The 23,296-nt window shown below is 31.6% G+C and overlaps 3 protein-coding genes and 1 long non-coding RNA gene across 9 annotated transcripts; 3 read left to right on the forward strand and 1 right to left on the reverse strand.

The window, feature by feature from the left end:
- Positions 1 to 300: 300 nt before the first annotated feature.
- LOC139769603 (uncharacterized) lies at positions 301 to 23,151 on the reverse strand. 4 transcript variants are annotated; one of them, XM_071700846.1, is made up of 7 exons: positions 22,998 to 23,151; positions 22,775 to 22,914; positions 20,469 to 20,543; positions 20,215 to 20,368; positions 5,407 to 5,609; positions 2,827 to 5,038; positions 301 to 2,490 (listed from the first exon to the last, which is right to left on the reverse strand). In XM_071700846.1, the coding sequence occupies exons 6-7, from the start codon at positions 4,474 to 4,476 to the stop codon at positions 2,254 to 2,256; spliced, it is 1,887 nt and encodes a 628-aa protein (XP_071556947.1). In that variant the 5' UTR covers positions 4,477 to 5,038; positions 5,407 to 5,609; positions 20,215 to 20,368; positions 20,469 to 20,543; positions 22,775 to 22,914; positions 22,998 to 23,151; the 3' UTR covers positions 301 to 2,253. The 4 variants fall into 4 exon arrangements, with proteins under 4 accessions (XP_071556947.1, XP_071556946.1, XP_071556944.1 ...); XM_071700845.1 differs by having other exon boundaries at positions 22,698 to 22,914; XM_071700843.1 differs by having other exon boundaries at positions 22,644 to 22,914.
- On the forward strand, positions 5,576 to 10,426 carry Vps51 (vacuolar protein sorting 51). Of its 2 annotated transcripts, none has more exons than XM_071700841.1 (12): positions 5,576 to 5,726; positions 5,867 to 6,036; positions 6,128 to 6,466; positions 6,608 to 6,742; positions 6,801 to 7,022; positions 7,150 to 7,742; positions 7,913 to 8,126; positions 8,256 to 8,480; positions 8,588 to 8,922; positions 9,134 to 9,311; positions 9,889 to 10,001; positions 10,076 to 10,426. In XM_071700841.1, exons 3-12 carry the CDS (start codon positions 6,386 to 6,388, stop codon positions 10,182 to 10,184), a joined length of 2,205 nt encoding a protein of 734 aa, XP_071556942.1. In that variant the 5' UTR covers positions 5,576 to 5,726; positions 5,867 to 6,036; positions 6,128 to 6,385; the 3' UTR covers positions 10,185 to 10,426. The 2 variants fall into 2 exon arrangements, with proteins under 2 accessions (XP_071556942.1, XP_071556941.1); XM_071700840.1 differs by having other exon boundaries at positions 6,313 to 6,466.
- LOC139769610 (uncharacterized) lies at positions 12,996 to 19,936 on the forward strand. The gene is made up of 2 exons (XR_011717605.1): positions 12,996 to 18,359; positions 18,586 to 19,936. It is a non-coding gene; the product is annotated as an uncharacterized lncRNA (long non-coding RNA).
- On the forward strand, positions 21,229 to 22,527 carry LOC139769608 (uncharacterized). 2 transcript variants are annotated; one of them, XR_011717604.1, is made up of 4 exons: positions 21,229 to 21,365; positions 21,721 to 21,768; positions 22,115 to 22,300; positions 22,380 to 22,527. XR_011717604.1 is itself a non-coding variant. In XM_071700851.1 (3 exons), the coding sequence occupies exons 1-3, from the start codon at positions 21,660 to 21,662 to the stop codon at positions 22,421 to 22,423; spliced, it is 339 nt and encodes a 112-aa protein (XP_071556952.1). In that variant the 3' UTR covers positions 22,424 to 22,527. The 2 variants fall into 2 exon arrangements, 1 of the variants encoding a protein (XP_071556952.1); XM_071700851.1 differs by lacking the exon at positions 21,229 to 21,365 and having other exon boundaries at positions 21,660 to 21,768.
- Positions 23,152 to 23,296: the final 145 nt, after the last annotated feature.

Here is a 23,296-nt window from a genome sequence, read left to right on the forward strand (position 1 = left end):
TTTTCATTAAGGAATAACGCTATGTAGTTAGTAGATGCAAACTATTTATTTAATAAACATAATAAGAATTAAATCTATGAACCAATTTATAAAAATTGTTTCACTTAACATAAATTTTATTTATAATAATATTGTTACAATTATTAATACAATATTATTAATATTATTAATGCCTTATATAAATACATAGTAAAAATAATATTCTTCGATTATGAACATATTTCTATATATCTCGAAAGAGAGATAGTTTTTCTCCTTTTAAAAATGAGTTTATGTATTGTGTGTTGTAGAAGAGAAATATTCCTTAAAAATAATATATTTAATGATTAATATACAATGTACGTATATAGCTCAAGCATTCATATAAATTTTCTCTGCAAGATCTGTGTTTATTTTATTTGACAGAGAAACTGTTTTTATACTTGAAAGGTATCTTTGATTATACCATTTCTTTTCAAGCAATCGTTAATTATTTTCAAAAAGTTTCTTTAGATCGTCTATCAAGAAAACCCCTCCATAAATTGTGAAAGATGTGAAGATATTTATGAATAATTTGCTTGTGGTATCTATCTCTACTAAAAAAAGGTCTTTATCTATAATATGTATAATATCATCAGATATTTTATCATATCGTATATATTACATTGTCCAAGAAGGACCAGAAATCCATAATTGAAAAATAAAATATGAAGATTACCGCTACCTTAGAGGGAAAGAGAAAAATATACACAACAATGGTTCTTCTTTGTAGCACAATTTCTCTGTCAATTGCCATTTTCATACTACAAAATGTGCACTAGCTATGTAGGTGTATGTGTGTGTGAGTGTGTGTAGTAACGCGCGAGCGCACACATACATGCACCCACCATTATTAATACAGAACACGCAGCTAATTAATATGTGCGTTTATTAAACTTATTAAATAAAATTAAAAGAGGACTTCGAATCGGTGACAAAAACGGCAAACTTGTAAATTATGTAATTTTGTGAAAGATAATCATAGTGATTTTTAGAAATGTATTTCAAAATCTAAACACTCAGTGGCCTAGTTTACACCGTGCGACCTGATCGCGACCTGACCTATGCCCTGACCTAAAATAGGCTTCTAAACAAAACGTTTACACCATGTAGACCTATGATACTTTTGGTCGAATATAGATAAAAATCCAGTATCCAGTATTTATTGGTACACTCTCTGCACTTTAGGCGATCTTTAGGTCACCTGCGTTTACACGCGTTACGTCCTACTTTAGGTCTACGCCTAATTTAGGTCAGGGCACGCGAAAAAGAGACCTGACCCAAGCGAGGTCGCAACTGTTTACATCGTCGCGACCTATCGTGTTTGGGTTGAATATAAGGTATAGGTCGCGGCCTAAACGCACGGTGTAAACTAGGCCAGTTTTCAAACTCCATCCACTTTTTTGCTCGACGATTCCTTTGTTCTAATAGCGAATTTGGGCGCTTGCACTGGTGCACACTGTTCTTATATTTAAAGTTGCTTAAATACACATTTAAAAACTTTTTAGCCAAAAAAACAATCTGTAATATCTATATGGATGCTGTACAACTCATTTTATAGACTAAGAAGTATTTAAGATGATCTGTAAATATATCAATTGATTAAGAACAAGCCTTAGTGCGCACTCAGTGTGCACTAGTGCAAGCGCCCGAATTCGCTATAAGAAACGCCATTTCCAAAATTGATTGCACAATTTTTCGCAAAATTACATTTGTATTTATTTATATCATTCAAATTTATTTATATCATGGCTTTTAAATTTTGCTGCATACAAATTATTGACAAAACTATCACAAACAAAATTATCATTATTAACTTTAATGCTTAAATTGAGTTTTTGCTACAAATATTAAATTATGAGCTTATAAATATGCATCGATAGTTAAATCGTAGAAATGTAACAAATTATTTTTATAATCATTATTTATGCACAAAACATAAAATTATAATTCAATTCTTGGATTTTTCCTTCATTTTTAAAAGTTATTTTGCGAAACATTTTTTCAATCGTTTGTATTGTTCAAATAAATAAGTAAACTTTTGAGGCATTTTTGAACATTATCCTATATGACAAAGTAATTGAAGAGCTTGTCTCGTCGAGAAAGTGTATTAAATATTTGTTTTCAAAAAGATGCAAGCAATTCGTGCAATAGTATTCGTAAATTTCGTCAAGTATTTTCTAATCAACAAACTCATGTAAAAATCTTGATTCTAAAATATATATTTTTGCAACTTCAGAGTTGATCGATTACCATGTTAACGATTGACAATTTCAACGTCGCCCTAGCCTGTGTCGGTAGCCGACGCATTAGCGGTATCATTTTTCTAAAGAAATATTTAATTTCACTCTTGATAGGAAACATAGTTCTTCTCGTGGTTCCCGTAATTCTTTTTTGTCGCTTTACTTTCTTTCTCTTCGCCGGAATTTTCTTCACTTTCTCCAACTCCTCGAAATACTGTTCTCCTTTTACCTGCATTAGTATTAAGAGTTATTAAAGTGAATTATTATTCATGAATACAATTACAAATGCAAAATAATTTTTTATTTATTTATTCGTTAATTTTCATATATTTCAATTGTCATTTTAGCACACTTGTATATTATTGTATTTTATTTACAAGAAAAGGACACTGCTTATATGTATAAACTTGATTGCTCTAAATTATCGGTGACATTTTAATTACTAAAAATACAATTACGAAGTTACAAATAATTGCTATTCTTAAATACATTTGCAATTGTATATTCGTATAATCGTATAATCGTTATTAATAACAAACAAGAAAATATTTTGTTCAACACTGACCTGTACTCCATCTTCTAAAATCTCCAACTGCGGAATCACTTCATCCTGCATTTCTATTTCATTAGAATTAAAAGTCTCTTCTGCAGGTTCTGAAGAAATTGATAGCTCTACTACATTTTTATCTATATTTCGTTTCGTATTTTGCAATGTAACAGAAGCTTGGCCGTTATTCTTTTCCCAAATTTCAAGTTCATTTGGACTACTTGTCACATTCCTTGTCTTGTTTTGCTTTTTCGCCTTTGACAATTTCTGCTGTTGTTGTGGTTGCTGTTCTTGTTCTGGCAAATTTATTTTGATTAGTAGTCCTGGGGGAATACTTGATAAACTATGAACTGGTATCGGAGTACCAAGAGTTGATATATCTCCGGTAAACGGCACTATAATTTTTTTAATATTTGCCTGATTATTTATAATATTCGAAGGGATATTATTAATTGTAATTGGCTGCAATTGATCTCCCAACTGGAACTTCCAATTGGTTGTAGATGGAAGAGGTAGTTTTCTAATCACTTGGCCCTCTAAATTGCTGGGCATAGGTCTAGGAATATTAATAGAAGTCGGTCTTCGGGATTTTCCTCGTTTCTTTGCTAATGGCGCAGGTTTGTTGTCTATTTTTGGTTTTTTGCTGGATACCAATGGCCTGGAGCAACGCTTAAGAACTTTGGAAGGGTCTTTGCCGACTTCTCCAAGGTCCTGATCATCCTCATTTTGTTCCATAATATTTTCAGATTCAGAAATGTCCTTAATTGTGGGAACCGCATCACATGGGCCGATTTTGTGGAAGCTTTGGCCGGTCTGAAAATGTTTTGAACAAAGTACGAGTTTGCGTATTTGGTTGGGCGACATTTTAAGTAAATCTTCCCGGCCCAAGAATTGACACCAGCGCAAACATCGACCTATTTCGTATGCCGGGAATGGATGGAACTTGTAACGTTCAATCTTGTTCCTCGGATCAGATCTTAACCGACCACAAGCTGCACAAGCCTGGCTTTCCAATACCTTAATAGGCAGCGGTTCCAGCTTTTTGCTTTTATCTGAAGGGCTGAAAAGTCTTGGTTCAGCCTGTGACTCGATAATAGATGATTCTGTTTGATCCAATTGGTCTGGATCACGAATACTAGGAACTGCATTTTCCGTTAATCTTCCCTTAAATCCTGGTACAAATTGGGAACGATCAAAATGTTTGGAACAGATATAGCAGAAAAGTATTTCCTTCCTTGTTAGCCTGTAATAAGAATCCACACCAACAAAGTCCAACCATTTAAGACAGCGGAATTCTTCTCCAGGAAAATGATGAAAGGTTGTTCCATCGTAAGCCGCTGAAGGTGGATCTATTCGTGTTCTTCCACAAAGAACACATGTTATATTATACAAGCTTTGCTTAGGATCATAAACCGATGGAACTGCATTGAAATTTAAACGGTCCAAATATTCATTAAGGAAATCTTTGGGCTGAAAATGCTTGGAGCAGACCATACGCTGAAGAAGCTGCTTTTTTGTGAGTTTGTAGAGGTCCTCACGACCACAGAACTCTAACCAACGACAGCAACGAGTTTCGTCATTCACCGGAAAGCCGAAAAACATGTACTCCTCCTCACGATTATTAGGGTTCATGCGTGAACGGCCGCAGACGACGCAAGGATGTGGCATGATTGAGATATTGTAGCTCTCAAAAGCAAATCAATGTGGCTCGTAGTTCAAAATTCAAGTTATAAATCTGAAAAATCAAGCAGCTTTTGAATTATTCATTCTTGTAGTTTTAACTTGAAAATATGGTTTTTGAATCTTTTTTCTTCATAGTTGAAAGAGTGGTCCACAAATATAAAGAAATTCTCAGATCTTTTCTGTCCATAGTTTATAGTTAAGTCGCTGCTTTCAGAAACTAAGCCTTTACAAATCTTTTCCTTCGTTTAAATTAGAGTTGTCACAGATTAAAACAGATTAAATCTTTCCTTTTCAAAGTTTAAAATTGATATAATAGCTATCAAATATTTTCTCTTTATAACACCATCAAAACTGTTATTCTCACAGTTCAAGAAATTTTCAAATTACGAGTCTTTCACAGTTCACAATTTAAATTATAATTTCCAAAGATTTTCTTTTTGAAAATGTTCTTCCTCTTCACGATTCATGGTACAATTGATGCAGAAATTAACTCTGCATCTCGAGACAGAATTCTTAATCGGCTCTTCACAATATTCTTCTGTTGCAACTGAAAATAATTCGAATTATATCGAAGATGTTTACAGTCAATAAATAAGAGAAAACAAAAACAACTTAAAGACACTAGTTTGTGCTTTACATCTATGTTATACTTTAAAATTAATTATATATTACTTATTATTAATTAATTTATAATAATTCTTTGCTCTTGTTCATTGAGATTGCTCAAAAGAGGTTAAGTATAGAAAATTCAAAAAATTCAGTCAATAAAAGCGATAGCAACGAGATTGAGCTCAATTTAAAACTGATTGTATTACTTCTCTCACAGTTTCACGAAATTCGCGATATTTCTTTTTATTTTGTTGCAGTTTCAAAGTTTGTTCTACCAAAAGTACGTACGACCATTTATAATCTTACCTTTTAATCAAACTGTTTTTTATGTAGCGAATAAAATTCCAGACAGCACTTCAAAGTCTTTATTTCATTGAGATTTGGAAAATATCTATTATTGGAAAGATATTGTAAATTTATTTAAGGAGTTTCGTGCACTTGTTGCGCTTTCGTACGATGATTTAAGGTTATGTTACCTTCGTGCATCTAGAATCTAGAGCACTCAAGCACTGAAATAAGCATACAGAGACTTAACCTACAAATATCACAGACAGTTTGATAACTGCCGACACTTGTTAATGCGTTAACAAAATAAAATAGTTCACTCTCTTATGAGAGTGAAAAATGTACGTATATATGCATATAAATAATAAAATTAATATTGTTGGTTGGGGGAATGAGTACACTAGTAACCAAAGTATTATTTGTGATAAAAAATTGCGACGTGGCAATGAAGCATCAATTAATTTATTACATTTTTCTTTAGTGCTATAGTCGTTGACTTTCTGGAGAAAAATATCATACATGGATCTCACCATCCTTTTGGCTCCGTTGCAGTTACAATTTTATAAGGATTGTAAACCATTTGTCCAAGGACCAAAGTTTGTTCAGCTTTATACGAAGTGTATTTAAAGATCTTCTAAGGTATTACAACAGGTAACACATTTTAATACTAATACCTTATATACAGTGGAGAAAGAGAGAGTTTGACAAATTATCCATTTATATATACATATATAATCTCCAGACTATAGTTTTAGCAAAATGGAAAAATTGTATGTACAACTTGCAAGCTTATTGGTTTTTGTAAAATCTTCATTTTTTTAAATATAGATTTAAGATAGTTTATGCGTAAATCAATTCTTCGATTCTTTGATTTTACAAGATTCCATTTAATTTCTTTTATCAATATTATTTTTTATTACCTAAAAGTCTGACAGATTAGAGATTTAAAACGTCGAGGATTAAGCAAGCGAGACTTATTGAAGAAAAAGATTGACAAAAGATGGCAGAAAGTACTAATAATCCCTATGACATCAATGGGCAACATTTCAATTCTGACATGTATTTTCAAAAGTTGTTAAAGGTAAGTTTACTTGAGTAAGTTCTATAAACAAGCCCTTCATTCTTTATACATGTTTGAAGGAATACATCTTGTATTTTATATAATAAAGCAAGATGCTGTTTACACTTTTTTTCGATTATTTATCAGTGTTATTATATATAGGAGTGCACGCTAAAGCAAATTATGGATCGCGAAGCAGAAATAATAAAAAACACTCAAGCTTTACATTCCGACATGCAGACTTTGGTATACGAAAATTATAATAAGTTTATATCTGCTACCGATACTATACGCAAGGTAAATCATCTTTTATGAAATTATTAGATTCATTTTTAATTTTCTAAATACATTTTAGATGAAGACAGATTTCAAGGAGATGGAGGATAGTATGGATCTTTTAGCTAAGAATATGGAAAGCATCACTTCTTTTTCGGAGCAGATCTCTTCAACTTTACACGGAACAAGACAGCAAATTGCTAAACTGTCCTCTGTACACAGTCTGTTGAAAAAATTGCAGTTTCTTTTTAAACTGCCTGGCAATCTTAAGGACAAAATAAATGAAGAAAAATATGCAGAAGTACGTATACTTTTTTATATATGAATGTATAATATATATAGGTATATATATATAACATATAATAATAATAATATAACATTTCTTACGCTAATTTTCAAATTATAAGTGATAAGCGATTACTTTTCAGGCAGTTCAAGATTACGTTCATGCACAAAGAGTTTTAAATCAATACAGTAACATGCCATCCTTCCAAGGTATCCAAAAAGATTGCGAGGACATTTTGGAAGAATTAAAATCTAAACTTAGATTACAAATTCATAAGAGAGACGCTTCCACTAAGGCTTTAGCCGAAAATATAGATCTTTTACTGCAGTTAAAAGAACCAGCTGATTCATTATGCACTGAATTCCTGATACATGCCGAAGGAAGATTAACAGAACAATTAGATATTTTGAAAGATATGTGCGAAAATGATATTATAGAGTTCGTAGACATGGCTTCTTCGGGATTTCTTAATAATTTATGCTTGATTGTAACTTCCTATAAGGATATATTCATAAATCGACCATTGGAAGACAACGATTTAGTTGATGACTTTGAAATAAGAGCTGTGGATCACTTGAATAAGTTTATTGTGAGCAATATGAAAAAATATTTTGATTTGATGGGCAAAAGAGTGGAGGATGTAGCTGATACAGCGATTTTAGTAAGAGCTCTTGACAAATTTCATCGCAAACTGCAAGAAATGAATATGTTGTCCAAGGAAACAGACTTTGCCAGGTAATGGGAAAAAAACATTAAATAAAGTATAAAAGTAATTTGGAATATAAAATCTATGTGTAAAGATAGAATGGCATAATAAATAAAACTAGTATATTATAAATAGTATATAATAAGTGGTAATCACGAATAAAAGACTAGTAAAGTAAATTAAGATAATTATTTTGCAGAATTGGAACTGATCTTGTTGTAAATGCTGGCCGAAAACAATGTCGCAACCATTTGCATAGTTTGAAACAACACTTGAGTGAGATTTTAGCGAAAGTAAGGCAGACTTTAGCTGCTAAAGTCCCACAAGATAGCGATGAGGGTTTAGCGGAACTTCAGGCTATGCTCATTATGCCCACTATAGAAAAAGTTAAAGGAGTCCTACAAGATTTATCGGTTTGTATCTCCAAACTCTTATTCAATTACTCTTTATTCAATTTTTTAGGTTTCTTATTTCCTTACCTTTCATTTCTCAAATATGTAAATGTGAACGATGGAAATTTAAATTGGTTATAATTGTTCTAGGTATTTTTACAGCTAGACTTGCCAAATAGTATAAAAATACAATTTTTGCAAAGTTTCTGTGTGGATGAAGTGAGAGAAGGATTAGTAATCGGTTTTCTACATCATCTCACAGCTACAGTAGCTGGATTTTGCAATGGATCCGACGTGTCAAAATTTCCGCCTACTTTATTACTTCTGCTCAGTAAAATGTGCATCGAGTATAAGGAGAGCAACGTCCGTCATCTGGTATTTAAAGATAAAAAGATTTAAAAAATGTTTTAATTATAATGCATCATAAAAGTGTTTTTATATGATAATGATATAGTGATATATTTTATTTGTGCGCTTTGTAGCTCACGAAATTTGACGATCTTTTTAATATCGATCAATATGTGTCGTCGGAAAATATCATAACTCCCGAGTCAGAAATATGCGATCGTTTTCAAGAGGCTGCTCAGAATTTGTTGAATCATTATGTGCGAATTCAGGGATTAGCAGTATCACAAATGCTAAGGAAATCTGTAGAGACCAGAGATTGGTTGCACACAATTGAACCTAGAACCGTGAGAGCTGTTATGAAGAGGGTTGTTGAAGATGTAACTGCCATTGATGCGCAAGTTGCCGCTTTATATAACAACAATGATGGTCAGGTCGATAGAAGTAGCGATAGTAGTAGGAAGACTCATAGGTAAAAGATTTTCACTTGAATAATTTTTCTTTTTTAACATATCTAATTTTCATGTAAAGTTATTTGAAAAGTGTTGATATAAAATATAATAATACAAATCTTTAGAGATTCTCTAAATATGTACAATATGTAATTTTTCATTCATATTCTGAAATTTATTATTTGATCGTTAAATGTTGGCTTTGGAGTATATAATCGAAATTTATTCTAGTGTTAGCATATCTAGGCAACACTATAGATCAAATTGGTCATCCTACACACCTAGCCATATCGATTCCTCTCTAGTGACGAATATTCACAAACTATTCTCCGAACGAATCGAAATATTCTCATCTGTGCAATTCAACAAGGCATCTATTCTAACAGGAATCATCAAAATAAGCTTAAAGGTGATATTAATAATAATATAGATACTACTTTAATAATAATAATAAAATAATACTTTATTTAATGTAATATAATGTAATGTTATTTTATTCAATTTTTACTTATTATTTATTTTTATTCATTATTTTGTTATTAATTAGATCAATATTAGCTTGTTGTATTCGTTTTTTATTTATATAATATGATTACTTATTTTTTATATTATTTTCTAATGTATAAAGCGGTAAAAATTCGTGTAGAATAAAATTTTTAGCAGGCAATGTACTGGCGTAATGATCGCTCAGGTGCAGAGTAGTCGCAATGACAAAATAGCACAGTCATTATTCACTTTATGAAGTTGATTCATCCTTCCAACTCTGTCATCGTTCACTACGCAATATGTTTCATGCTTTTGCCATGCTTACATCTAGTTGAATAAAAATGTAAATCAATATTTTTTTATATAACAGTAATTTTTTATAAGATTATAAGATATTATTATATAAAGGAATTATTGTTATATAAAAAAGTTGTTATATTAAATAATAAAATCATATAATTATTAATTTTCTTTAATATTTTCTGGTAATTTGTACACAGACTTTCCTCGAGGGTGTAAGATTACGAACATTCAGCAAGTACGGTTTACAACAAATCCAAGTAGACACTCATTATTTGCAAACTTATTTGTGGCCATTTGTGTCAGATGAAAAGTAAGATTTCGATTTAACTTTGTAAATTAAAATAAATAATTTAGTTATATTTATGTTAATGTTATTGTTTGTAGTGTGGTTCACTTTTTGCTGGACGAGATTTTAGGTAGCGCAGTACATAGATGTTTGGACCCTGTTTTGATGGAGCCCAGCGTGGTGGACATTATTTGCGAAAGAGGTTAAATTATGAACAATTACAAATTATCTTGTACAATTGCATATAGAAGTATGTCATAGATGGTAAAATGCGTGTAATATAATTTATAAAATATCATGAAATAATAATTATAGTAATTACGATATTTAAATATATATCATGTAATATATATGTATAGAAATATGTTAAAAAAGTTAGAATTAAGTTTATGTACAATAAGCACACAGTTGCATTTATATATTATAATAAATAATCTCTTATAAAAAAATCTCTATATTCTTTTCTTTTCATCTTTTTCTACTATTTTATGAAACTAGTTTGCTATTCCTTTTTCTTCTTTAATCGTTCCCACCTCTCTCAAAATATGAAACTATTAGAAATAGTATACGATGTAAGAAGCAGCTCAGGGTCAAACAATTTTAATAAGTCTTAATTCTTTTATTATCACATTCTGTACATTCAAATTTTGCGCCGAGTTTGCTTCTTTTAAGTTCTTATAAAAAAAAAATTATATATTATGTTACCTTGTTATTAAAAATTATTACAATACATTTTACGAGTTTTATTTTGCTTTGTTTATGCTTTTTCTTATTTTGTCTACATTGGGTGCTTTCCATTTAATGACACAAGTCGACACAAACGACGTTCTATCTTTCTTGGCATTCAATGAGTAACAAAGACAGAACGACACTTGTGGTGACTTGTGTCAGTAAATGGAAAGCCATAATCACTTTTTTATCATTTTACGTATTGTTGGTTTGAATTTTCTATTTTTATCATCTGTTATTTCACAGCACAATTCGACACAATATGACAATATCTTCACAGTACCATAATTCATTAGAATATTATCGATCAATCAAGAGACGAATGGGGTCGCGACAAGTTTATAGTTTATATGGGATACCAGAGAGAACTTGGTTGTAAGGTTGTAACCCCTTGACAGTAGCTACTCTCGACTTAATTCGGACTTCCTCTCTCTTGGGATGAGATTCATTCGGCGAGTATCCGGCCTGGGCCCACGCACCGCATTCTATCCAATTTAATAACACTCGCTCCCCTGAATCGCTTTCGACAAACCGTAGCTCCGTAAAACTTTGATTCTGAGTTTTTTTTACAAAGAACCGAGTATTTATCTAAAGCTATTTTTTTACTTTTAACTATATTCCCGTTTAAATTTCTCAAAGTTAAAATAACTTAAATCAAAGTGAGATTAAGAACAACATATCCCTTCGTTCTGAGAAACGTAAAAAATGTTATTAATTTTTTTTTATTATATACATTTTATTATCTCGAATATTTTCCGAAAATTGGTGAGCTGACATTTTATTTATTACGATAATAAATAGGAAAATAATATAAAGCAAAAAAAAAAAAGATCGCTCTGCGATAGCAAGAGGATGAAATTAAATTTACTTGAAAAGTGTTGCAGAGAGATCTCGAATGTAAAATGATATCAAAGATAGAGAGACGGACAAACGGACATATGGCAGCAGACACACGTGATATCTTAAGAAACACCTGTGCATGTGTAACTTGTTGGCAATTTCTCGTGGCATTCCATCTGAGGCTGCTGCTACATATAGATACCAATCATACTCCTACGACGTGTCAAAGTGAATTGATAGTTGTGTGAAGCACTGGTATCAAAGACTGGAATAAGCTTGCAATTCGCAAATCATCCGTGTAAAGTATCCAACACGATATATATATTTAGAACACAATTCTCTGTTGAAAGTAGGTTTTGTTGAAAACGTACTTCTTTTAAGATATACGGTTTTATATTGTGAGAACAGTCGATATTTTGACTTTCAGCTTTCGCATTGGCTTTGACGATTCCTCGAAAATTGGTTCCTTTATAAGCGATTAACTCGTTCACATGTACGTCCGATCGAAAGATGACAAATGAAAAGAGAAAAGACCAAGTAATCGGCATTGTGTAGCAATATCGCTTCACTTTGGTAAAATAGACCCGCATGGGAAAGTCGCGGTCGTCATAAAATCGCTATAGGGTTTCGAGAGCGTAAGTGGCATAATGTATATTAAAGTTTCGTTACATGATTTTTTTATGGATAAAATTTGGATATATTTACCTGTCAATTCCTAGATTTAGTAATGTACCTATATAAAATTTTACTTTTAAATATATTTTTCTACCACATGAATTTTATGTCACAATTGTGTGTGTGTGTGTGTGTGTGTGTGTGTGTGTGTGTGTGTGTGTGTGTGTGTGTGAGCATTGAAATATATATTTATACAATATATACACGTATATATATTTTTTTTTCTTTGATATATACTAATTGATATATATATATATATATATATATATATATATACTCATTGATATGTACTAATCTTACGCTAATTTTGTTTCAGATTCTTAAAAAACAATATAAATTTTACGGAAATAGCGATAATAAGGACATTTCGATTTGTGACCGTAACAATGGGCGAAGCACCATTAGAACGCTCGTTGGTGCGTTCACAAATCTAACTATCCTTTTCACGTCTGTCAATTGCATTCATTAATACCTTTTTGAAAAATGTAAATAGTACATATTCGAACGAAAAAAAAAACTTGAAAGGCATCAATTTGACTTTCGATACTCTCTGCAACGTACACATCTATTAACGCATAATTTATGTATCCAATATAGATAATTAATATCAATAGTAACATGGATTTTATATGATAGAATATCGGTGATCGAATCGATGATGTTTAAGAAGAATAATTAAGGGAAAATAAAATTTTTAATTCGGTAGCTTATTTGTCTGCTAAGTAGTAGTGCCGTAGGTGATGATTTGAAAAATTCACTTCGGCACGATTACTTTACATGCTAATAGGCGCAATCGACGTGAAGCTGGTATGAAAATAAAGTTTATAGAATACTGAAATTTTATAGATGTTTTATAGAATACTGAAATTGTGTGCTTATTCTCGGCACGAGTATAAAAATAAAAACTAAACATTTCGTAAATTAAAAATTCCCTTAATTTTTAATTTATTCCTTTTCCTTCAATTCCCGAGTTAAACTTCTAAAATTTTTCGTGCTTTTTTACATTTCAGTTTTGACAATCAATGGGATTATGGGATATAATCTACGACGAGAACGCGTAATCTCGTCGCGGAATTTGAATGAGGGTCTTGCTGGACCGGTGAATAGTTTGATAACAGCTCCCATCTAGATAGATAAAGGGGAAAGGAGAGACAAGATCATTCGCCGTCGGTTGGCGGACTATTCAGTGCCGCGACCGACACTGATTTCAATTGGTAAATTGACTCAGAACGAGTGGGAGAGAAAAAAATGGCGGCACGGAGTGACCGACGATGAAGCCACGGAAGTAGGGGAAAAAACAGTGGCGTAACTAACATTAAAAAGAACGTTTAACCCTAGCTAGCCACACTTATTTTTCGAGTCCTTAATTCGCCACACTCCGATCCGTGAGACCGCTCGACTTGGTCGCATCGTCATTTTCATTCTAATTAATATTTTTAAGCTTGTACTGTAGAAATTGGAAATACAGACTCTAAATAAAATGTTTATGATAATATCAAGTCAAAAAAATGATTTGATTTTGAACTGAACTTATTATAAGGAAACTAGAAAATTATGTTATTATGTGAAAACTAGAAAACCGAAAAACGTTCAGCGGTCCACTGGACCGGAGTGTGGCGAGTTAGGATTAAGAATCTAAAGAGAAATTAAAATACATCAAATTTTAACATAGTTTTTTACACAAAGTTAAATTAAATTACAAAAAAATAAACAATATTTTATATAAATTTAAGATATAACATTGTGAATCAAATTAACATTTATGAAAATTAAAATGACTTTTATTCTTTTATATTATTCCGACTTTTTTTGGCCATTCTTTCCCATTATTTTTATCTCATTCCTTGTTTGCTTCTGCTCAATTGCACATTAGTATTTTATCTTACTTTGTATAGAAATGTATGCGAGAAACAAGGGAAGGGAAAGAAAGACGTAGATAAGAAATAGAGAAAGAGAGAGATATATATGTTTCTTACTATTTTACTTAAGGGCTGAAAATGTATAATTTTCGCTGTCAGAAGAGAATGGTTCTGAGGATTAAATTAGTCGAAAGGGTAACGAAAGGGTAAAAAAAAAGAAAAGAAAGAAGAAAACGCTGCCAGAAAACAACGGTAGCTGTGGATATCTCCTTTCTCGTCACCGAGCAGTTGGTTAATAGGCACTGAACGCCGTTTGAATGCTTAATGCGGCGCGCATTCTAGGATTAAATTGACCAATCATTTCCCGCGCGCACAGCGGAGCCAATTGCGCCGCGCGCTCGCGCGCCCTACTATATCAAGCCAATCAACGGCACTTAGCGCTCAGTCGTCGTCGCGTCGTTGCGCCGTGCGTTGTTGCGGCGAATTGTGCTGTGTGCGTGCACCACTATATCAAGCTAATCAAGCGTGCACGGCGCTCAGTCACTGCGTGCTTCGTCAGTGAAGTTTCTTTCTTTTTTTATTCCGTTCGCGTAGAATCGTAAAACACGCGCGAGAATAAAGCTGCGATTCAGCACATTTAGTGAACGAACGGAGTGAAGAATGCACGTGAAGAAGTTGGCTACGTTAGTTTATATTGATAAAAGAGTTTTTCGTTGGTTTTTTTGCAAAAAAAAGAGTTGGTATATATTTAACAGAATTTAATTATTCGCTCGTACGCGATATTATTAAGTCCTCTATCTATTCGTAATTTCTTGATTAAATTTTTAAAGTTTCGCTCGTATTCTACTCAAATATCTTTGTACTCTGTACATCGAGATTAATCTTCGAAAAGTGATAATTAATTGCACTATGTATATCAATATATTTGTTAAAATTTTGTTTACTTGTATTAAGCATATATATATCACGCTATATTAATATATATTTACTAAAATTTTTATCCACGTTTTTGTAACTATCGCACAATTACTATCACAATTAATTCATATAAGAACAAATTTAATTTTAGCTGTATATCTATAAGATAAAAATATCATGGAAAAATTAGAATATCTATATATATAATGTCCATATGTCCATATAAATAATATAGAAATAATGGAAAGATCTATAAAAATTTTATTAATTAGAGATTATTAGACATGATAAATAAATGTTATAATAGATATAATAAAGAAAGATGTGCACATTGTCTCTGAACTAGTAAAACAATTCTGATTACAACACAAAATTAATTGCATACGCGCACGATGCGGTAAAGGGTTAAAGGTTACTTTCGATTTCCTGCGATTGTTCCGGCAAGAAAGCGAGAATTCTCAAAATATATGGAAAGCAATTGTTAATTGAATGTGAGACGCTAACTTTTTCTAGGAGACTTCAGATTAATGTCCTTAAAAATTGATGAGATTTCTTCTTTTTTATTATTACCTAGATACATTCTTTTATAGTTATTATTTATTATTACTGTTCTTTTTATTTCATTTAAGCATTTTAAACAAATTTCAAGCTACAATCCTTTTTTAACTCTTGATTAATTTTTTTATCGCTTTTTATTCTTAATCAATCTTTTATTATTTCTTAATTAATTTGTCATTGTCGAATCAAATTGCTAAATAATTAATAATTATTTGAAAACATTTCAGAATGTTATATTTCTTTTCTCCTTGTTAATCTTCAATTTTAAATAAAGCGCATTGATATTAGAAGATATATATACATATATATATTTTGTTATTCTGAAAATGCGCTTTGCTCTCTTCATGGGCCTCCGCTCATTATCGCGATGACTTCTTCACCTCGCACACATGATAGTATAGTGTATAGGACATAAGAGAGGAAAGATACGACTAGGGTTAAAATACCAATAATATATTCTGTGAGAAAGCAACTTGAGAAGAAGCTGTTAATAAACAAAACAAAACTCTTCTTAACGGCTACTGAAGTTAAATCAATGAAATCAGTTGCGTGACATTTATTGTTAGTAATTTCTTTCTAATTTCTTTCTAATTATTAACGTTGAGTTAAGAAGGAGTGAGTTGTCTAATAAAAAATTAAACTGTTATGTAAATAATTAATCAACTTGTTAATTAGAAAACGCTGAAATTGTCATTTTCTTCTTTTTTAGCATCATTATTATCACCATTATTATTGTATTCTATATAATAATATTTTTCATTTTTTAAATGTTTCTCTTATCTCTCCCAAATGTATCTAAACATCAGTATGTTATCGTAGAAACGAGTTATTTCCAAATTAAGAGAAGGGAGGGAAAGTGCAGCGCGCTTGACGAACATTGAGAGGAGCCATCGACATTAGCAGAAATTAACGTTAATTGACAACTCCCACCCTTTTTCTCATTCTTGTTTTATCCCACGGCGAATCTGTTCTTTTTTCTCTTGTTTTTTTCGTATCTTTACAACTGCCAACATAAAAAAGTCAGCTGTTCTGCTACAGGGTGTATCATTATTATTGAATAAATTTGAGTAAGTTTGAACACCTTTATCGAATATAAAGATTAAACAAGAAAAAAAACAATATTATATAATTTTTCTTATATAATTTTTCATTAAAATTAAATTAAATAACATTAAATGAGATAAGATAAAATAAAAAATTTCAATATTAATATAAAGATTTTAATCTTGTTTGGTGTTTTCTTAATATTTTTTGCTTAATGTTTTCAATTTTTTTTTTTCAAAGATGATAATTATTATACCAGCCTGTATATGCATTGGTATGTAGATATTGCAGCTGAATCTCTAATCCTCTTTGACGAACGATTAAAATTTAATCCGAGCGATGTTAAAAAGTAATAAGCAACACAACATGCATTGCTTTATTAACGTTTTCACACACATTATCTTCACTTATACATATATTTCAAAAGAATAAATAATTTAATTTAAAATATACTTGTGTATTGCATATATAAATATAAAAAATATATATTCTATTATATGTATATATTATTTGAAAAATTTTATTATGGAATGTTCACATCGCGCGCACAAGCAAAAGTTACGTATTATTATCATAAACATAATATTAATTTATATACTATATCAGATTTTTTCATGTTCAATTATACATATTATTTACGTAACATTTTGTTTATTTGTTTATTTTTTATCACTTATTTTTCACTTCATTATATTAAGCTCGACCATTTCTTAATTTATATATTTTACATTTTTACATTGCATTTTATGCAATCTTGATACCAGAACGATTTCTAGCTAGGCTGTGAATGATGAATAGAACGTTTGATAAAAAGAGAAACCCGCTTGCCAAACACGGAACGCAGCGAAATCAAAGATTCAATTGTACCCTCACTTCTTTGCTCTCTCATCTTTGTAATAATATGAGCTTCGACTTCACTTTAAACTAATTTTATTTTTCTACATTGTAAGAAAATATCCAAATGTTTAGAAAACAGTTGAAAAATGTTTTTCAATATTTTCAGAAACACACACACACACACACACACACACACACACACACACACACACACACACACACACACACACACACACACACACACACACACACACACACACACACACACACACACACACACACGCGCGCGCGCGCGCGCGCGCATGGGCGCCTGCACAACAAAATACATATAAATAAATATGTAAGATATATATTTATTATAAAATTAATATATATGAAGGGGTAAAAGCTATAATGGTGTAAGTTAAATTTTTTAAAGTATTGAATTGTGTGCATAGATGCAATTTATATATTGTATAGATTGCATTTATGCACACGAATCAATATTTTAAAAAATTTGACTTACACCACTATGGCTTTTACCCCTCCATATATGAATTTACGAAATATATAGTTATTTTATGTAATTTTATGTTATAACATATTTACATATTATTTATATTATATATTATTTGATATGTTACTATAAAAAATGATTATTATATTATGTTTTTTATATTATTTTTAATAATATGAAGATGTATACTATAAAAGAATTAAACATGAAAATTGAAATATATTCCAGTAATCCTGATGAGAGAATGAGGGTGAAAAGAAAGAAGGAATACTATTGAGAGGGAAAGGAGAATACAGTGGACGACTTTAATGATTTCTCGAGGTTATTTTAATAGAGTACGTCTGCCATTGCATCATCACCGTATACTGGGTGTCCAGCTGCTAAGTTTTTAAATAATTTCACAGACTTTCCTTCAGAGAAGATTTGGTAAGAGACCAAATTTTCAATTTAATTTTAAGTATCTTATAACTATTTATAAAATTCTTCTTTGAAAAATATTACTTATTACTATATTATTACAACGTTTATATACATAGATATTATAATTTTCTATATTTAATTTTTTATATTCTTTAATTTATACATAAGAAAAAGCAATAATCTTTCTTTCTTCCTTTCCTTCTTCCTCTTTCTCTCGTTTTCTTCCTTTTAGAGATATGTGCGCATATACACGTACGATAAAAGAAAGGGGAAAAGGAGAAAAAAAACAAAAAAAAAGAAGGACCAGAGAAGCAAAGGGAGAGTGAGAAAGAGAGAGAATCTTAATTAATCCTAATAAGTCCATATTGCCGGTAATACTCAGTGAGATTAGATAATTGGCGGAGGAACTCAGTAATTCACGAACATTGCATGTGTGACACACGTTCTTTTTTTTTATTTCACACAAAATAAGCCTATAAAGATTTCCTCCGTCATTATCGTATGAACAGTTAATGATAAGTGCACCAAATATTTCATATATAGCAATGTGCGTTGCAGAAACGTTGAAGGATCTTATTAACAAATTTAGAAAAGGTAACTCGAGATTTGTCGTGTATTCTTCATTCATAGTTCTACAGATCACTAAAATTTATTGTTTATTCTTTTGCACAGTTTTTATGATGCGTGCGTATATTTTGTTTACAGAAATTTATGAAATAATTTTTAAGGATTACTTGATAGGAAAATAAAGTTAAATCTTTTTAAAATTAGTTATAGCTAAAAATAATAGTAATAATCGTAAATCTTTAATTTAAATTAATTTTTCTTGTTTTATCTTTTACGTTATGTATTTTGTTTGCAGAATATGTGATCTCTGAAGCTTCAATGGGAAAGGAAAAATTAAGTCCTGTCCTGTTCCTAAGTACTAGTGCCGCAGGAGTGATTAGGCTATACGAGACATTACCGTATCTCCTGCTGCTCAAGTGCTTATCAACGGGTCGGGACGCATGTCAACTTTTATTCGTGATCTAACAATAAGAAGCAACAGAAGAACTCCGGATATTTTCGTTGCGTTTTTTCATATTATTATTTCCAAAATGTTATAGAGACATTTTTAATAAAAATGGACTTATTTCTTTTTCTTTTTAACATCTTTTCTAATATTATATTATAATAACGATAAATTTATAGTAATGATAAAAGTCATAATATAATCCAGTGATTAATTAACATAACATAATTTTTTAAAAATTAGATTTATACGTACGTGCGTAATGTATAAATATTAAATTATTATATTATATAAGATTGAGTGTATAATAAAACATAATTTATAAGTTATATATATTTATTTCTATATGTATATACACACGTTTGTATTTTTACTTTACTTTATATCAATAAAAGTGAAAAATGTTTAATGTAAAAATTAATTTTATGCGACATATAAACTGTGAGAAACACATATATTAGATACATAATTTAGTTTTATTTTATCGTAAAATTTTAATTTATATTCAGTTTGGATTTATCAATAAAAAGGATTATATTGCTATATTTGTGTAATAAAAACATACATTAGATTTGTTCCATTGATATTCTTTACCTACTGCATAAACTTTTTCTTCCATTTTTTCCAAAATTTGAAGATGTTTTAATACATATATTTATTTCAAGAAATAGTAATGTGTGTTTAGGCTATTATAGAATAGTGGCAATACTTTTTTTTCACAATTTAGCCTTTTATACATACAACGTATAAGGGGGATATCAATTGATTTGCATATTATAAACGCGTATGATTACGCGTAATCATGAACCGCGTAAATTAAGTCTACATTTATATCAATAATTAACTTACATTTACGTAACGTTTTCTTGCATGAAGAACTCGGACCACTGCTCCGGACTGGATTCATCGTGGACATAACTGATATTATCGCGTGCCGTGGATGGGCGCCAAAAAGTCCAAACTTTCTATCGTTTTTACTTGCATCTTTGGATCCCTTGGATCCCTATAATAGTGTAATTTATGTATGTATGTAGTATATTGAAATAATTGAAACGAGATGACGACGAGATCAGCGAGATCGACATATGACATTGCATATATACCTTGCTTTAAATGGAAACAACAGATTCTGCTCGGTTTTTGCTACCTATCTGTCGTCAGATTGCATTACGCAGATCCTGAAATGTGTACGGTTATAATTAGAAAAATTAAAAATAATCAAATTTAATAATTTCTGTCGGCAGGTGCCCGCCAGTGCCCGCAACCCGTAGTGTAATACAGCCTTTATACATAGTGAGTTAGATCAAAGTAGAGAAATAATTGTACATTACTTTCTACACTCGTAGTATAGAAAATAATTTACATTTTACTACACATTTAATTACTACGATTTTTACATTTAAATGTATATGCTTCTGCATTATTTGAATTTATTCAAGTATAACTTAAAAAGTCAAATTATTTATAATATTATACGTCTATTAAAAATATTTAAAGATTTTTACATTTAGATTATAAGAATGTCTCTTGATTTTAATTTTCTATTTTCTCTGGATTTTTATGCGTATAGATCGTAACGATCGTAACGCGAGAAAAAGACAAATCTTTTTGTACTTCTATGGCGCCCGATACGCATGCGCGAGGCGTCGCTCGCGGGAAATCGCGCGCCAAAACCGAAATCCGACAGCCCGTTCGCCCGAATTCCGATAACGTGTTGGTAAACATCGACCTCTCTTTCTCTTTTGTAAGATTTTCGAATAGATATAAGTATACGACTTTCAAATAGAGATAGGCATGAGTCGGTTAGATTGCGTTAACACAAAAATAAATAAACCCGGAAGGTTAGATGGAGTAGGGGAAAGCCTTCGCGCATTCTGAAGGAAGGCACGGACGGGCGGCAGATAGAATCGAGTCGCCAAACGAAAAGTAGGAAAGTAATTCGGAGAGAGAAATCCATACCAGTATTAACATGTCACAACACAGAGCTGCTCTCCAAACTTGTAAGTCCCGTTTTTAAAAATTATTTGTTTCACTTCATAAGTTTACGAGGAAGATCGCGCGGAGTTGGTATGACGTACAGAGAGATTAGTTTGAGTTTTTTGATTAGTCAGATTTTGGAGATTTGAAACAAAATACAAGTATAATATACGCTTGTGCTAACATAATCCCGTGGCGTTAAAGACACCATAATTCCGAAACAAGAATTTGTCGCTCAAATATCAGATCTCCAAACACTTTATACCACCATATCGTGACTCGATATCTTTAGGAACGGGATCACTTTGATCGTTTCAATGATCAGCCTCTCGTTGGATGTACCTGTACCTGTACTGAAAAAGAAACTTGTTTTCCTAGGTTTGGAGGAAATGGAAGTGCAAATAAAGTCCCTGGCAATCGTCAAACGTAAGTCCCGTTTTTAAAAATTATTTGTTTCACTTCATAAGTTTACGAGGAAGATCGCGCGGAGTTGGTATGACGTAACAAAGAGATTAGTTTGAGTTTTTTGATTAGTCAGATTTTGGAGATTTGAAACAAAATACAAGTACAATATACGCTTGTGCTAACATAATCCCGTGGCGTTAAAGACACCATAATTGCGAAACAAGAATTTGTCGCTCAAATATCAGATCTCCAAACACTTAATACCACCATATCGTGACTCGATATCTTTAGGAGCGGGATCACTTTGATCGTTTCAATGATCAGCCTCTCGTTGGACCTGTACTGAAAAAGAAACTTGTTTTCCTAGGTTTGGAGGAAATAAAGCGGAAGCTAAAGGAGCTTCAAGGTCTAATAAAGTCCCTGGAAGAAGAGAAGGACAATTTGTCCTCTAAGTTGAAACAATTGACCGACACTTTAGCAAAAAAAAAAAAAAAAACGTGTTATAAAAGACTACGAGAAAACAATAGCCGATACCGAGACAGCAATTTTGAAGGTAAAGGTTGTTTATATAGTTTATTAATACATCCATGTGATAATATATATATTACGAATTTTTTGCATTATTTTTATAGATTTAAGCGTTTCCGAGAGCTTTCCGCTCGTTCCATATTTGTAAGAGTTCGTTTGGATCTTCGTATCTATGAGATGTTATGACATACTTGTAACTATATTTTGTGTAAGCTTTCTTATAAAAATAAAACTCTTCGCAATGAAACAGTACTATATATCAGCTTTCTTAGCTACTAAACCTAAAAAGATGTCGAATCTGAAGGGCTTAGTATAGAAATTTGTGTAGTACAAGTCCAAAAGGGCTTCCTTAAACAGGATATACGCACCGGCTGACATACGGCGGCCACAAATGATACGGATATTCTTTTAACGTGTCGTACCTAGAGAACTTATGCCGATGTGGCGCAGATCGCATAAATACGAATCCAGCAAACAGTCTATATATATATTACGTAACATTTTCTTGAATGAAGAACTCGGACTACTGCTCCGGACTGGATTCATCGTGGACATAAAACTGATATTATCGTGTGCCATGCCATAGGTAAGCGCCAAAAAGATCCAAACTTTCTATCGTTTTACTTGCATCTTGCATCCCTATAATAGTGTAATTTATGTATGTATGTAGTATATTGAAATAATTGAAACGAGATGACGAGATCAGCGAGATCGACATATACCTTAGCGACATATATCTTGAAAAGAGAGAAACAGAAAGAGCGAAGAATTTGCGCGCAAGCTGCAAACCACGCAAATAGCGCAAGTAAAACTAATAGGGCAGATGCACGACAGATGGGGCTACAATTGGCTGCAAAGCTGCAATCCGTAGTTTAGGGAAAGGATATAAATCCTAGGAGAGGCCCTAGGAAGTTTCACGTTTTACTTGACGTGGCGGCCTGGTCAATGGTGATTGGTGACTGCCGACTGGTGAGAGAGTGGTGAGAGTGGTGTGGCCGGTGGCCGGTGGCCGGTGTGGCGC

Source organism: Temnothorax nylanderi, unplaced genomic scaffold (assembly GCF_030848795.1).
Source record: "Temnothorax nylanderi isolate EJ_2023f unplaced genomic scaffold, tnyl_v1.0 TNYL_tig0023_pilon, whole genome shotgun sequence".
Lineage (NCBI taxonomy): Eukaryota > Metazoa > Arthropoda > Insecta > Hymenoptera > Formicidae > Temnothorax > Temnothorax nylanderi.

Excerpts from the sequence above, each read along its gene's own strand:
- LOC139769603 (XM_071700846.1), bottom strand. The coding sequence starts at position 4,476 with ATGCCACATCCTTGCGTCGTCTGCGGCCGTTCACGCATGAACCCTAAT. Across the intron at positions 2,491-2,826 it reads TTTTAGAAGATGGAGTACAG|GTAAAAGGAGAACAGTATTT; the intron begins GTCAGTGTTGAA and ends ATACTAATGCAG.
- Vps51 (XM_071700841.1), top strand. The coding sequence starts at position 6,386 with ATGGCAGAAAGTACTAATAATCCCTATGACATCAATGGGCAACATTTC. Across the intron at positions 8,923-9,133 it reads AGTAGTAGGAAGACTCATAG|TGTTAGCATATCTAGGCAAC; the intron begins GTAAAAGATTTT and ends AATTTATTCTAG. Across the intron at positions 10,002-10,075 it reads CCATTTGTGTCAGATGAAAA|TGTGGTTCACTTTTTGCTGG; the intron begins GTAAGATTTCGA and ends TATTGTTTGTAG.
- LOC139769608 (XM_071700851.1), top strand. The coding sequence starts at position 21,660 with ATGATCAGCCTCTCGTTGGATGTACCTGTACCTGTACTGAAAAAGAAA. Across the intron at positions 21,769-22,114 it reads GTCCCTGGCAATCGTCAAAC|GTTTGGAGGAAATAAAGCGG; the intron begins GTAAGTCCCGTT and ends TTGTTTTCCTAG. Across the intron at positions 22,301-22,379 it reads CCGAGACAGCAATTTTGAAG|ATTTAAGCGTTTCCGAGAGC; the intron begins GTAAAGGTTGTT and ends TTATTTTTATAG.